Source organism: Cetorhinus maximus, chromosome 3 (assembly GCF_964194155.1).
Source record: "Cetorhinus maximus chromosome 3, sCetMax3.hap1.1, whole genome shotgun sequence".
NCBI lineage: Eukaryota > Metazoa > Chordata > Chondrichthyes > Lamniformes > Cetorhinidae > Cetorhinus > Cetorhinus maximus.
The window spans coordinates 168,196,552-168,211,814 of record NC_135881.1 but is presented as its reverse complement, the minus strand read 5'-3'; the positions used below and the strand labels follow the sequence as shown (position 1 = coordinate 168,211,814).

The following is a 15,263-nucleotide window of genomic DNA, read 5'->3' as shown; positions in this document are numbered from 1 at the left end:
TGGCAACACCCATCGTCCAAACACTGACTCTCGATTGACTACATCATTGTTTGAGCAAGGGACCACAGAAATGTTCACATGTCCCCACACCATGACAGGTACTGATGACTGCTGCACCAATCGAACATCTCCATCAGCCTAGCTCCAAACAGCAGAGGCAACAGAAGCAACGCTGCAAGATAACTAACACCAAAGGTTTCAAAGATACCACCAAGGCGGCCCTTCTCCATCAGCAGCTCAGTGCCAACCTCTCAACCTCTAGCTACCAGGAGCTACGGTGTGCACATAGTGCCTAGCTGACCCTAAAGTCCACCATAACAGGCACCTGTGAAGGGATCCTTGGTCTATCTATCAGGAAACACTATGACTGATTTGACAAAAATGACCAAAAGATACAGGATCTAAGCAACTGTAAGTGCAAAGCTTTTGCAGATTGAAAACTTCAATAAAACCTCAAGAGAAAAACAGCAGTCCTACAGGCACCTGAAGGCAGTGGTACAGCATAAAGCCCGCGACATAACAAATTGTGGGTAGAAAGAGTGTGGGAAATCAACAACTTATGGACAGTAACAACGTGCACGGTTTCTCTATCACTGTCAAGTCAGTCTATAGCCCAAACACTCAAGGGCCCACCCGCCTGAGAGCAAAACATGGAGGAGAGTTCACCAAAGACAGGGAACCAGTCAATGCCCGCTGGAGAAAACATTTTGAATAACTCCTCAACCGAGAATCTGTCAACAAATCAAGAGATTTGGGAGCATGCAGAGGGGAAGCGGAGGCACCTGAGGTAGCGTGCAAACCTCCAAACACCTCATCTGCCCGACCCTTTAAGCACCACCTGGCCTACTTGTGGCCGGGTCTGCAGGTCTTGCATTGAACTCACCGGCCATCTCAGAGCCCACTGTACTGGAGCGGCAGCAAGTCAATCTCAATCCTGAGAGACTGCCTAAGGAGAAGCGGTATCTGAACACTTCTATGTCTCTATGGGTGGTATGTGGCGGTGGAGGTGTGTAAAATTGAAGGCCACAGTGGTAGCACAGTACCCATCACCTACCCACTGCTGCTTGGGCAAAGTGACAAGGCTAAGCCTGGTAGCCTTGTTGCTGGCTAGTGGGGGCGCCCCTGCTTGTGCACCCTGTATCCAATGCAGGACCATTCCAAGGCATTTTCCCCCTCCCCACATAGTTCCCCCCCCAACAGCCCTGCAAACCTGACCCCTGCTGGGGTCTGCCAGCCTGGCCCTGGCGAAACCCCAGGCTTAACTGGGTATCCTGCTCCTTGGTTCTGCTTTGTTGGGGATTGCCTGTAATCCCTGGAGAGGCCACCTCTCCCAGTGGTGCTGCTGGGGTTAAAGAGCTGCCAGTCATTTACTGACCAGCAGCTCCCGGCGGCTGCACTTTATCCCCAGTAGGCCGGGGGAGGGGGCTAGTCTCACCCCAAGAAAATTTATGCACCAATAACTGTAAAATTGGCTTGGATGACCTCGCCAAGTGGAGGTGGGTTTTCCCCTGACTTTTAAGCTAGGTGGCGGGAGCACAGGCTCTGTTAAAACTCACCCCCCCCCCCCCATCCCCCCCACCACCACCCCCACTATATTTCTTAACTTGTTTAACTTTTAGTTAAAGTGCAAACTTATAGTAAACCAGCAATATAAATTAAATAGTGCTGCTGATATCAGAAGCCACAAACAACATATAAAAGAAGTGCTTTTGTCAGGCATACTGGGCACAAGTATACATAAAAATACATAGAGAGAGGGGGAGAGAGAGATTACAACATAAAACAGGCCATTCAACCCAATCAGCTGTGTTTGCATTTATTCTCCAATGGGAACTTTGCAACATGATCCCCTTTGTCATTTTCCTGCCCTCCACCCTATCACAGACCTACCCCCTTTGCTTCTCCACCTATTTCCCTGCCTCTGTACTTGCTTCAAACCAATTACACGTCTCTAACTGATGTAAGGCCAGTGACCTGAAATGTTAATGCTCTTTTTCTCTCTTCACAACTGCTGCCTGACCTGTTGGACAATTTTCAGCACTTTCTGTCCCTGAGGTCAGGGTTCAGAATGAAAGCAGCGATTTTTCAAGCTCTTTTAAATGAGGAACCTTCTTCGAAAATATTGATGTGTTGCTGAGAATCCCACCATCCTAACATTAGAAAGGCAGTATAAGCTCCCCAAATTAAACAGCACTAACATTGTCAAAAACACTACACATGTAAGATGCCAATAAGTTAATAGATTGCGAAAAATCCAGAAAGTTGATGAAACGGACAGAAACCTTATTAGCTCATGGGATCTCCTCATGGCCTTCATAGGGAAACCTATAAATGAATATATAATGGATACTTTAAAGGCATGTTTATAGCAAGCTCAACACCGCTATCCTGATCTCCTATTTCTCCTCTTGGAATTTCATATAAACTTCCCGCTAACCTTCTGCTGCAGTGCTCAGGTATTGTTATTGGTGATTGTTTTGCTCTTCCTTGCAGCTTTTGCCATGAAACTCAGTTATGGTGTTCAATCTTTCTCTTTAGCTTTAAGTAGGTATCTTGCTCGTTGCATCACTTGCCTTTAAAAAGTCGCTCCCGCAGCATGATTTTCCTAAGTGTACTCTGTCTTACCCGCCACAATCACCAATTAGCAAACTGGCAAACACAGAACTTATAGCTGTGTATTTAACTTTTGTAACTCAACTTACATTGTCATTGCCATCTTTTGAATAAAACAACAGAACAGATTTTTTTCTATCCCCTGTGGCCACTTGAAAAATTGAAGTTTAGATTATTCTTACCAATTGAAAATGATTTTCATTCCCATTTTCCATAAATCACACTACTTTTCAGTAACATTAAAAATTAACAGTCTAAGCGCCTATGTTTTTGGTAACAACTCAAACGTCTGTCCTTTTAGTGGGGTGGGTGGGGGGGGTGTGGGGGTTGAGGTGAAGAATTGGGACTTGGTGCTGAAGATAAGGAAGTGAATGGTGCTGAACAGAAAGTGTACTTTTCTAGCTCTTTGTTGCACCAGGAGCACATGTAGCATTCGTGTTTTACACTTTTAAATATGCATCTTATACACTGGACATAGTCATATGTATGTAACACTATGCATTTGTAAAAAAAAAATAGTTTCCGGTTAAATGTTGAGTCTTCTTCTCAATTGCCCCATACTGGATGTTCCAGTCATGAAAAAAATCATGTGGTTATAAAGGCAAAGTCACCAGCAACAACTGAAAGTACCAACAAGCAGCAACATTTCAACAGCAAAATAGAACAACGAATAAAGTCAAAGTAGATTTACAAAAGTGATCACTTTTTTGTCATCTGTTCAGAGCTGTAACACTAGTTGGAAGACACAGGCTTGGACAATTGTAACCCGAGACAGCTTCTTTTATGGTTTACAGCACTGGAACCCTTCTGGCATCTTAAATAAATACAGGAGTACAGAGCTTCACTGATGGTTCAGCTGGGAAAATCACTGTCCAGTGAGGCATTCAAATGAGGAAGAGGCCAAATTCTGTGTTGAGTTAGCTGATCAGGGTCAAGGTTGCGATACAGGCATTACAGCTGGCTTGAATATTCCTGAGCTAGGGAGGAAGTGTAAGTCCTTCAATTTCTCCTTGGTTGCTATCTCCTGCTGGAAAGTGTAGTTGTGGATGTCAGGTGTAGCGAATGGGTTTGCTATGACATCTCTCAATGACTGAGTGGGATAAAATATTCCCTGATGCAGCTCCCTTCTGTTACTTGTCTGCAGATGCTCACCTCAAATAAAATATAGGTCTCATCATTCATCAAAGAACTCACTTCAAACAAATGAGACAATATTCTGCTATCTTTGATACTGAAGGTTGAACAAATAAATAACATTTGATGCTTTGAAAAGAAAGTGACCATAAAGTTGCTAGATTGTTGTAAAAAGCCAACTGGTTCACAAATGGTCTTTAGGGAAGGAAATTGTGCTTGCCAATATAGTGCAGTCACTGAAGTAGTCAGGCTGAAGCTGGCAGCTAGCTTACACCCAAATTCATGAAAGTTATGATGACCTACTGGGATCAGTCATGCATTGTTTGCAGAGAGAGATTTATCCACTCTCCTGTGTGACTTGGAATCAGGGATAAATAGTGCTGCCATAATTTCAGTTATGAAATAGATTTTATTTTAGTTTTATCAGAATTAGAACCAGATCATTTACTCTAATCCTACTCAACATCAAGCAATTCCTCAAATTCTTGTGTATAAAATACATAACTACTGAAGTTCTCATGCCATTCCACAGATTATATGGAAAGAAGCAGACTCTGAATGGTAAACTTTATGGATTTACACTCCTGGTATAAAGTTTTGCCAGCTGGAAGCGCATGTTAGAAATCCAGGTATGTAGCTCAATGCCCTCCCAGGAGTAGGAAGTTGTAAAATTACTCCCTAATTTACCTGTACTTTTTAACAACAATAATACTCACAAGGTATGATATGATGAATGTAAGATCAGAGGTAAAAGCATTGACTCATAGAATAACTAAGGATTTAGATCTTAACTAGCACAAATGTATGGATACATATACATTGTATTTGTATACATACATAATATACATAAGCATATGGTAAGTCACTATCTTTATTGCTGCATCCAGTTTGGACACTACAGCTTAAGATATTGGTCTTGGGGCGCATGTGTGCAGATTCAATGCAGATTCACCAGGTGTTAGAGGGTTAAATTGCGAGAAGTTGCATCAAATTGCTTTCCATTCCCTGATGTTTAGAAGGTCAAGGAGTGAGCTAATTGAGGCTTTAAAAGAAGAAAGGGATTTGGCAGACTTGATACAGGAAAATGAGTTCCTCATGCAGAGAGATCCAGAACTGGGGGAGTGGGGGGGTTAGTGGGGTGGCAGAATATTAAAATTAAAGCCATGTTAATCAGCAGTGATACTGGGAAGGACCTTTCCACATAAAGGGTATTGGAAACCTGGAACTCTGTCCCCCAAATGGCCAGGGATATTGGGTCAATTTTCAAAACTGAGATCCAAAGATCTGATATAAAAAAAGGGCATCAAGGGAAAGGGATCTGTGTTGGTTAAATGGTGTTCAGCTACATAGCAACCATTTTCTAATTGAAGAATAGGCTCAAAGGGCGGAATGGTCTAGCTTTGATGCACACGCTTGTAATTACCTACACATACCTATATGTAAATATACACAGATACATAGAACATATATATAGACATACGTACATACAAAGCTAGTGTCATTTGTTTAAAATAAAATAATTAAGCTCCTGTACTTAAACTGATTAAAAAGCTGGTGGAGAGGACACAGATTGATAGAATTGAAAAAAATAATAATTAAGTTATAAAGCAAGTGTAAGCAGATGGAAATATAATTATATTTTAATTGATGGTTCTCAAAGAACTTAATATAGCCCAAGTTGATGATAAATGACAGCTAATGTAACAGTAAAATCTCATTTTTGCAATAGTGCGTGCAAGTGCAGCAGTCGGTTTCAAGGTAATTCAATTGGAATTTGAAGCCACATTATATCTTACTCATGAAGCTTTTAGTATTAAATTAAATCTCCCATTTCTCCTAAAAGCACAGGCTCGTGCTGTGATCTGGTCTACAGTTGGCAACAGGTCTAGTACCTGGAGTATGTCTGCTGGAAATTAATTGAAGGGCAAATGGCATAAATTTAACTTCTATGCACCGAGTTACATTATTAGGTGCTGTATTGGGAATTTTGGTGCGATGGTAAGTTTGGGTGTATCCAAATTCCCCAAAAAGCACTTCAGGTTCTGTGAAACTTGGGAGCCATGAGCATAAACTTGGACATTTGCTCACATATTTTTTAATTGACACCGGTAGGATCACAACACGTGTGATCAGACACCAATCCCGGAAGCTCTGACTTTCCTGAAAACATGACATGGATTAGAATTGGTACTGAATGAATGGCTTTTGGCATGAATTTTGATGTTATCCACAAGCATTTCAAATCTATTCCAAACTCTCCTTCAAGAAATTGCACACTTCACTGAAGAGAATGTACAGGACAGCAGGACAGCAGATAGTCAGGAGTCATTTCACTCTTGACTTACAAGTCCTGTAAGAGAGAGCTGCATCTTTCACTACGTAAACCACCACGATCATGGTATATTATACCCTTTAGTATAGTCATTAGAGAAAATGTAGCATCTCCAACAGGAAGCCATGCTTGGAAAGTGCAGATTTCAGAATTGGAGCTGCACTACAAACATATGAACATACAAATTAGGGGGAGTCAGCCACTTGGTCCCTTGAGCCTGCTCTGCCATTCAAGAAGATCATGGCTGATCTGAATGTAACCTCAACCCCACATTCCTGCCTACTCCCGAAATCCCTTCACCCCCTTATTAATCAAGAATCTATCTAGCTCTGCCTTAAAAATATTCAAAGACTCTGCTTCCACTACCTTTTGAGGAAGAGAGTTCCAAAGGCTCACCACCCTCTCAGAGAAAAAAATTCTTCTCATCTCTGCCTTAAATGAGTGGCCCCATATTTTTAAACAGTGACCCCTAGTTCTAGGTTTTCCCACAAGAGGAAACATCCTCTCCACATCCACCCTCTCAAGACCCCTCAGGATCTTAAAGGTTTCAATCAAGTCGTCTCTTACTCTTCTAAATTCCAGTGGATACAAACCTAACTGTCCAGCCTTTCCTCATAAGACAACTCGCCCATTCCTGCTATTAGTCTCGTAAACCTTCTTTGAATTGCTTCTAATGCACTTACATCTTTACAACTGCTCTAGTTGTATCTCTGGCTCATGTTCCCCTTGGGGCTGGCTCCCAGCTGGGAGTGAGAGATCAGCACAGTTACCTCATTGTCCTCTTGGTCATGCTTTTCTTGAAGGTGGGCCACATTAGATTGAAGGTATCGTGAAATTAGCATGGCAGCTATTTTTTATGCCATCACTGTTTTTGTTTAACAATTTTACAATAATACTGTATGACCAGTAAAACAAGGAACATGAATTAAATAATGTCCATTGTCAATTTTTTACATATTATGTTAATAGCAGCTAGACATTAAGTACCTTAGAAAGAAAGATTTATTTGAAAGAAATATTTGTATTGGATAATTTCACGATGTCTCTTTCAGAAACAATTATTTTCGAAAGGTAGTCACTATTCTTATGTAGGAAAATGTGGCTGCCAATTTGAACACAGCAAGATCCCACAAACAGTAAGTGAGAGCAATGACCAATTCATTTATTTTAGCTAGCATTAGCTGAGAGATGAAAGAACACTGGAGCAATCTCTGTTTTTCCAATAATGCCATAGATCTTTTGTGTGTCATGGTGATGCTGTTTAAATAACAAATATTAACTTCATTTTGATTTATGCATCAAACAAGGATATAATCTATGCCGAAACTTCAGGAGAAAGCTGTCTTTTGAATGTGACATTAAACAGAGGTCCTACCTGCCTGTGGTTCCCCCACCCTGTCATGAAATAGTCCGACAGCAACTCACCGTTCAGGCACATGTAATCACCAAAAAAAATACACTTGGGCAAGGTACTTATCAGCTACCATCAGCTGCAGACAGGTCTTCAGCAGAATCCTGCACCTTCCGGGATACACAAGAGTAAAGTAGGAAAATAAATTTGCTTTAAGCCTTCATGAAAACATGGACTGTCAACTTTGAGGATGCAGCTGCACAAGTTAACATTATTCAGTTTGATTTTGTCTGAAGCAGTTTGGTTAATCATGTGGAAGAAACAGTGGATCTATTGACACAAGCCAGGTTTGACATGAGTAGTGGTGGTTCAATCGCAAAGCCTGGTGTGGCTCCTCTTTAATGGTTAACTATCTGCCTAACATAAACCAGCCACATGAAATGGAACTTAGATTGTAAATAGTATCTGATGGAGACAAATATTTGACAGCTAAAGCTCTTCAATTAGTGGATGTAGGTAAACATTGTGTTTTGATCTGAGTGTATGCTACCACTGCTGTGCCATGGTTTGTAAACATTTGCTTTACCATAAATTGATCAAAGTCTATTTTTAATAGTGTTTGAACACATTGCTTTCAGCTTGTATTTTTGTTTAGTGAAATGAAACAAAAATGTAAGCCTTGACACTACCTTGTGGGATTTCATGAATGAAAGCATAGTGTTATTTGTCTGAAATTCTGCTCTTCATTTTCTCAGTGATGGCATTAACTCATTAAAAAAGCCTGTTAAATAAACCCACTAAATTAAGGGAGAGGAAAATGTTAATGAACCATTAAATTTAAGGCAGTATGATATCTGAAAATGTTTTCCACCAGGTAATGCACCTTGAGTTAACATAATTGCACTCTGCCGCCTGGATTTGACTCTAGCCCTAACCAATATGACCAGAGGAAAACAATTAGCAGGGAAAACAATTGCTGGTCCCATTAAGCCTGTCCCACACTCATGATGGGTGGAGCATAATGTCTAGGCATTTCTTATGGCACCACACCAGCCATCTCCTGCAAACTCTCTCTCCTCTTCTTCACTGACATGCTATTTTCTGGAGAGACCAGAAAAGGACCAATAAGGGAAAAAAAGACTCTGGAAAATACCTCTCTGACCTGCAGATCTAAACAATTCAAGGAGAAGTAACATGATCATTCTTGGATTTCCTTACTCATGAATAGTGACTCTTCCCAGTAGAATAAATTGGAAGAAATGCATATAAGTTGATAAATGAACGCCTTGGTCTGCATGCTAGACATTGACACTGTGCATTAAACCAATGTGGGTTGTCTCAGTTCAACGTTAAACAGCTGTTGGTCCATGGCACAAAAATTGCCCATAATTTGATACAAAATGAAATTAAAAGTATCACTCAGAGATGCCACAATGAAGTTGGAGTTTAACACACATATGACTGGATTGAATAGAGGGAACTTTATCCTGCATTTGGTCCATGTTATACTTGACCCAAGTGATACTGACATTTCTGACAGGTTCACCAATTTTGGAGGGCTTTACCCATCAGCAGCAAATCTGAAGAATACAGGGGCGCAATGCACATCATTCTCCATTTGTTAAAATTAACGAATAGAACACTCAACAGTAACACAAAGTCAATAAAATTACTCCCTGGCTGTTAATGGTGAAAAAACCCCTGTTCCAAACCTAAAATTAATGAGTGCAAAACTCCTTCACCTTGATTAACATTTATTTTCACAAAAATTGCCCAGAACTAGTGATCCATCCAGACCATAATTTATGTCTCATGCTAGTCACTTGTCCTCATGCTGCATGTAGCACCCATTCATACTCTCAGAACTTCATAAGGTCATAAGGACATTTGGCCCATTGAGCCTGCTCCGCCACTCAATAAGATCATGGCTGATCCAACTGCAACCTTAACTCCACTTTCCTGCCTGCCCCCCACACCATCCCCATAACTTGCTTGTCAATCAAAAATCTGTCCAACTGAGCCTTGAGCAAATTCAATGACCCGGCCTCCACTGCTCTCTGTGGAAGAGAATTCCAAAGACTAACAACCCCCTGTGAGAAGAAATTCCTCCCCATTTCAGTCTTAAATGGGAAACCCCTTATTTTTAAACTGTTCTCCCTAGTTTTAAATTCCCCCATGAGAGGAAACTTGCTTTCCTGCCTATCTGTGTATTGTCAGCAAATTTGGCTACAATACATCCTGTGCCTTCATCCAAGTCATTAATACAGATTGTAAATAGTTGAGGCCTGCGGTACTCCACTAGTTACAGTTTGCCAACTGAAAAATGACTCAGTTATCCTGATTCTCTGTTTCCTGTTGGTTAGCTAATCCCCTATCCACGCTAATATATCATCCCCAACACCATGTGCTCTTATCTTATGTAGTAACTTTTTATGTGGCACCTTATTGAATGCCTTCTGGAAATCCAAATATCCCTTTTATTTAGCCTGCTTGCTACATCTTCAAAGAACCCTAACAAATTTGGAACACACAATTTCCCTTTCACAATACCCCGTTGACTCTGCCTGATTGTATTATGATTTTCTAAATGTCCTGCCACTGCCTCCTTAACAATGAATTCTAAGCATTTTCTCAATGACAATTTAGTTCAGCTCCCAATAGATCACCCTGATATTCCATAGTGATGCAGCATTAAACCGTGAAGGAGCTACTTTGTCTATTAACTAAATCTAAATCTCCTTAAGACACTTGGTTTCCCATACCTTCCACAAAATCCTCAGTCAGTGTCAGGTCTTTGCTCCATGCGCTGACAAATAGAGCAATTCTGAATTGACATCAGCATTTTAAATTAGATTATTCTCCTGCACAGAAAAGCTTCTGGTATAAAAGACAAACAAATTGACCTAATTATTTGAAAACAGAACAAATTCAACAGAAAGATTCAGTACCAATAATGCACAGACTATTTTAGAACAAAATTTTGATTTTATACAGCAGTACCTTCCTAGTTGGGGGTACTTATTTCTTCAAACTTGGTAATTTATTTTTCTGAATTTCAATGTGCCTCAAAAACAGACAGACAGTTTTACTATTCACTGCTCCCAGCTTCATAAAACTTTCATCTTCTAGAGGCCAGAATATATTTGTCCCACTCTTTGCACTCAATCTGAAAATTTGGTTCAGATCAGATGTTTTGCATTGTGAATAAACTTGCGAAAGTGCAATTTCCCCACTCACAGCCACATATGTATTAATCCAGTCCTCCTGCAAACAAGTTCACTTGTGGCGAAATGGTGACATTGAATTTGTGCCATATTTCTGGATTTATTTCCAAGTTTTGCTTTTAATCCGTTAAAGCGATCCATAAAAACCTTTGTTTTTTTTCACTCAAAATATTGAAGCAGTTTTAACAATCACTGACATTTAACAAATTGTCTAATTTCGTTGCTTCACCTGTGCATTGTTGTAATGATATAAAGGCACCAATCACTAAGGGATTGGTTAAGCAAATTGTGAGTTCATTTATTAAGTCTAAGCACTTGGGAACATTGGTACAAAGGTGGAAAGTTTAAAGACGGATCAGCAGCAGAGCCTGCCTGTGTGTGCTCTGCTTAAAAGCAAAAATGAAACTAAAACCAGATCACATGACACACTCCCTTCTAGTAACATCATGCCGAAATCCCTTAAAGGCATATTACAACAGGCATAATCTAGGAAAAAAGGACATGCATTTGTATAGTCCCTTTCACAATCTGAATAATTTCTCAGCCAGTGAATTACTTCAGGAGTGTGCTCACTGTTGTCATGTGGGGAAGCAAAACACCCCATTTGCACACAGCAAGGCCCCACAAACAGCAATGAAAAAAAAAGGACCGATTAAACTGTTTTAGTGGTACTGGTTAAGGGATGAACATTGGCCACGACACCGGGACAGCCCTCTTGCTCTTCTTTGGATAGCACCATGGGGTCGTTTGCATCCACCTGAGCGGGCAAATGGGACCTTGGTTTAACATCTCATCTGAAAGATGGTATCTTCCACAATGTAGTGCTCCCTCAACATTGCAGTGGAGTGTCAGCTAAAAATATGTACATATGTCCTGGACAGACCTTGAACCCATAACCCTCTGACTCAGAGGCAACAGTGCTGCCCCTAGGCAAAGGCTGAATATTGCTGTACTGGGATGAAGACCACCAGCATACAATGCCTTATCAAAACAAATGTTCACAAAGATAACAAAGTATTTGATAATTTCTTCCATTTTCTTGTTCTCTTCTTTATTTGTGTCAGTCACTACTTCAGCTATTTCGATGTTCTTTGTTTCTGTCGCACTACATTCTATTGCCTGATTGAGGTGATCTCTTACACACTCTAATGTGTTAAGGATACTGGTTTTTCAACAGATACTTCTTTCTCCTTGGCGTATTTTTGTTGATTTGTGTGTCTGTTTTTGCCTCGCTGGTTCTAAGGGCGAGCCTAGCTTTCATTTTTCAGTCCTGAAGGATTCTGCCTCACATGGTAAACTGTCAATTCTTTCCACAGATATTTGCTGAACTGCTATGCATTTCCACCAGTTTATGTTTGAATTTCCAACAATTGCAGTTTATTTGCTTTTTAATAACATATTTTATTAGCCCCATGTCTATATTCAATTCTACCTGAGATTATTGATATTTTTTGCAGAAGTCACAAAATCAAAATCTCATAAATTTAAAAACTTCAAGAAAAGCTCACCATAAAGAGTTAATTGACTGAAGAAAATAATTGTGACAGAACTATTGCAGTCATGATTTAAACAATTATGATTTGAAGTCTAAAACAAACTGGATACACAAAAGAGAAAAGATAAGAAAGGTATTTTATTCATGGAAAGGATTGGATTTGCTGGGTTTTTAAGGAGGGTGAATGTCATGAAAACATCACGCAATCCGGTCGGATAATTCTTTTCTGTCCTTGCAAATGCAATCAGAGTTGAACAAAACATTATTATTCTCTGGCATGACTGACTTTGATGCTATTTTGTTTTTAGTGAAAGCACTTCCCATTTTTTTTGATCCATGCATTTGGCAATCAGCTGCCAGAAAGGAACTAAATATGTTGTCATGGAAATGTGTATGATTAGGTTTACTTAACAAGCTAAAGTAGGATGTGTACTCACTTCAGTACCAAGTTTCTTCATGAGGTGACGGAAAAAATCATCCAGTTCTTTGCCTTCAATGTAGCCATTATCTAGATGGAGTTTAACAAACAGTGTAATCGTTCCAACAAAATCATTTGCAGAAGTACTGTATAAGATCAGTAAAAACAAGCATTTCATGCAATCCTGTCTGAAGAACTTCTGTTACAGAATAAGCAACAATACAGTACAGTAAATAGAGTAAATTGATCCTGCCTACCCAGGATCAAATCTGTACCAACATGGCTAGCTAGAGTTTGGGGCATTTTACTGCTCAGTTGATTTCATTAAAATGCATTTATTATTCACATGGATTTGTATTCATACTTTCATTTGTCATCTAAATAGATTTACAACTCCTGACAACACACAACAGAAAACTACTTGCCAAGAGAGCTGACTGTTTTGCATTAATGGTGACGACAGCCTGCCTAACAGACATTGCTCAGACAGAGCTATTTAAGAGCAGCAATTTTAAAATGATAGTCTGCTTTAGTGGTATAGTAATTCTGCTTGGTTGCTGCTGTTCCAAAAGGATGTACAGAGGTCAGAGTGTAGAAATACTGCTCCCACTGAGTGCTCTCAAAAAGGTTCTGCCATCTTATGTGTTGTCCTGAATGGAGTGAGTAGCGCATAAATTGAAAAGAAAACTTTTTATTGACTATAAAAGTATAGCTCCTAGTTCTCCACAAAAGGGTGAATAGGCTTGAAATGACACCATGCCCAAGTCCACACTTTCTAAATAGTCTGTGATACCTATAGTGTCTTACAATTTACCTTAGAATGATGTTGGGTGTATTCCCCTACAATGGTGCTGACACAAACACAAAAACAAAATCCTGCAGATACCAGAAATTTGAAATGAAAAAGAAAATGCTGGGATGCAGGTCTGGCAGTATCTGGGAGGTTCTTGACTCCATGGTGCTGACACGTTTGGGTCTAGAATGAGGAGCATTTCCCCGATGAGCACCAATGTTCGGATGGCACAATTCATTCCGAAATGCAGACAGTGAGCACAATGACAGTCAATGACCCAAAGCAAACTGGACTAGTTCCTGACCTGCAGCTTTTAATCTCCTCTGGGGGAAAAGTACTGAAATTGGTGCTTATGAATCAGAATTCAAAGAAGCCCCAACACCTGACCCTTGTACCAGCTCTTTACTGAAGCTCTCAAGGTCAACTTTTTATAAATGGCAAAATTGAAGATTTCATCTGATTTTGCTCCATTTTCTACTTTTTAAAAAAAAATTGCAAGTACCAAACAGAATTCTATTTTTGATTGAGCCGATAACTGGTTAAAATTAATATTCCCAAAATTACCAACTACATCCCTAATCCAAGGGTGGAGTCCGTTCAAATGATGATCGATATAAAAGACCGATTTGTTGGTTCAAGAGACAGGATAACTAGGGGAGTTGGGTCAGTGTGAAAAGTGTCAAGCTGCAACAGTGGAATAAAATTGGTTGAGTTCACCCATGGAGAACAAAAATAAAATCGAAGCAGACCCTAGTCTTACCACTGGACCAACTTAATAATAAAACGTCTCGAACGGGCGACAGTCAACCCCATACAAAGTGTCAGAAAGAGTATCCTGCTCAACCGCCGTATTTATGCAAATATTGTTAAAATTCATTTGTTTTATCCTTTCCGCTCTATTGAATATTCCAGCGCTCTCAATTTGGTCCCAAAAAAGTTTTCAAAACATAATAGAAAATGATTCCTATTTTATAGCCAGATAAATAGTAATACTTTTGAGTTTTTTATGCAATCATCCCATACTTGCATTGTGCCGGTGTATTGATAAAATGACTTAAGGGTCTCCCCCTCTATTTAACATCGAATGTGGCAAAGTAAAATTGAGTTACCATCAGCGTCAAATCGCTGCCAAATCTGAAGGAAACCGACGGCATCCAGGTTGTCGAAGTCCGGGCTGTCCATGGTGCTGGCGAGTGAAAGCAACAGTTTCCAATTGCTAAAGAGCTTTTCTGCTGCAGCTCACAGGAGAGGTCCAGGAGTTCGGAGTGGGCAGAGGTCTTTCTTCACTCCCGGGAAAAGACAGGTCCAGTGAAACACAAAGAAAGCTCACAGTCGCACCGAGCCGAACAGCCAAGTGTCAAACATTCTCCAGCCAGCCCGGTCTCTGCACCTCAGCTTTGCTGACGAGCTCCGGCTCCTCCCACCTCAGCATCCAATTGATCAGCTCCCAGTGCACTCACTTGTTAAGGTCATAGAGAAGTCTGCATTGAAAGGCTGTTTGGAATAATAACACGACCACGACAGATAAAGTAATATTCTTGCGGGATCACCTCTTTTTCTCTTTTTTTTTAAAAAAAAAGACCTTTTAACAAGACCAGTGAAATATTGTCCAACTGACCCAGGTCGTGAAAGGTCACATAGGAGAAAAATCTCCGGGACAATATTCTAAAGGGTTTTAAACAATCGTGGTTTATCGAATTAATGAAGTGCTTATTGTACCGTTTTCCTACTGTAGAAGAATCATTTTCTAAGCTCGAGTAGAAATCACAGATATAACTCAGTCCTGGTTCATGCCCTGAAATGCATGGTCGCTTTCCTCTGACCCTCAGCCTCTAATTCTATCCTAGGCTTTCAACTGAAAGGACAAGAGACCTCACCGAATCACTCCATCACTGCCCCCATG

The 15,263-nt window shown here is 40.2% G+C and overlaps 1 protein-coding gene across 1 annotated transcript in view; it reads right to left on the bottom strand.

Moving 5' to 3' along the window:
• The window catches only part of scgn (secretagogin, EF-hand calcium binding protein), a 67,212-nt gene extending 52,508 nt beyond the window's left edge, over positions 1-14,704 (bottom strand). Inside the window, exons 1-2 of the mRNA XM_078539238.1 lie at positions 14,470-14,704; positions 12,587-12,657 (exon numbers count right to left, since the gene is read on the bottom strand). Coding sequence (XP_078395364.1) covers positions 12,587-12,657; positions 14,470-14,542 — 144 coding nt within the window. The 5' untranslated portion in view covers positions 14,543-14,704. The remainder of the gene's footprint in view (positions 1-12,586; positions 12,658-14,469) is intronic.
• Between the last annotated feature and the right edge of the window lie 559 nt (positions 14,705-15,263).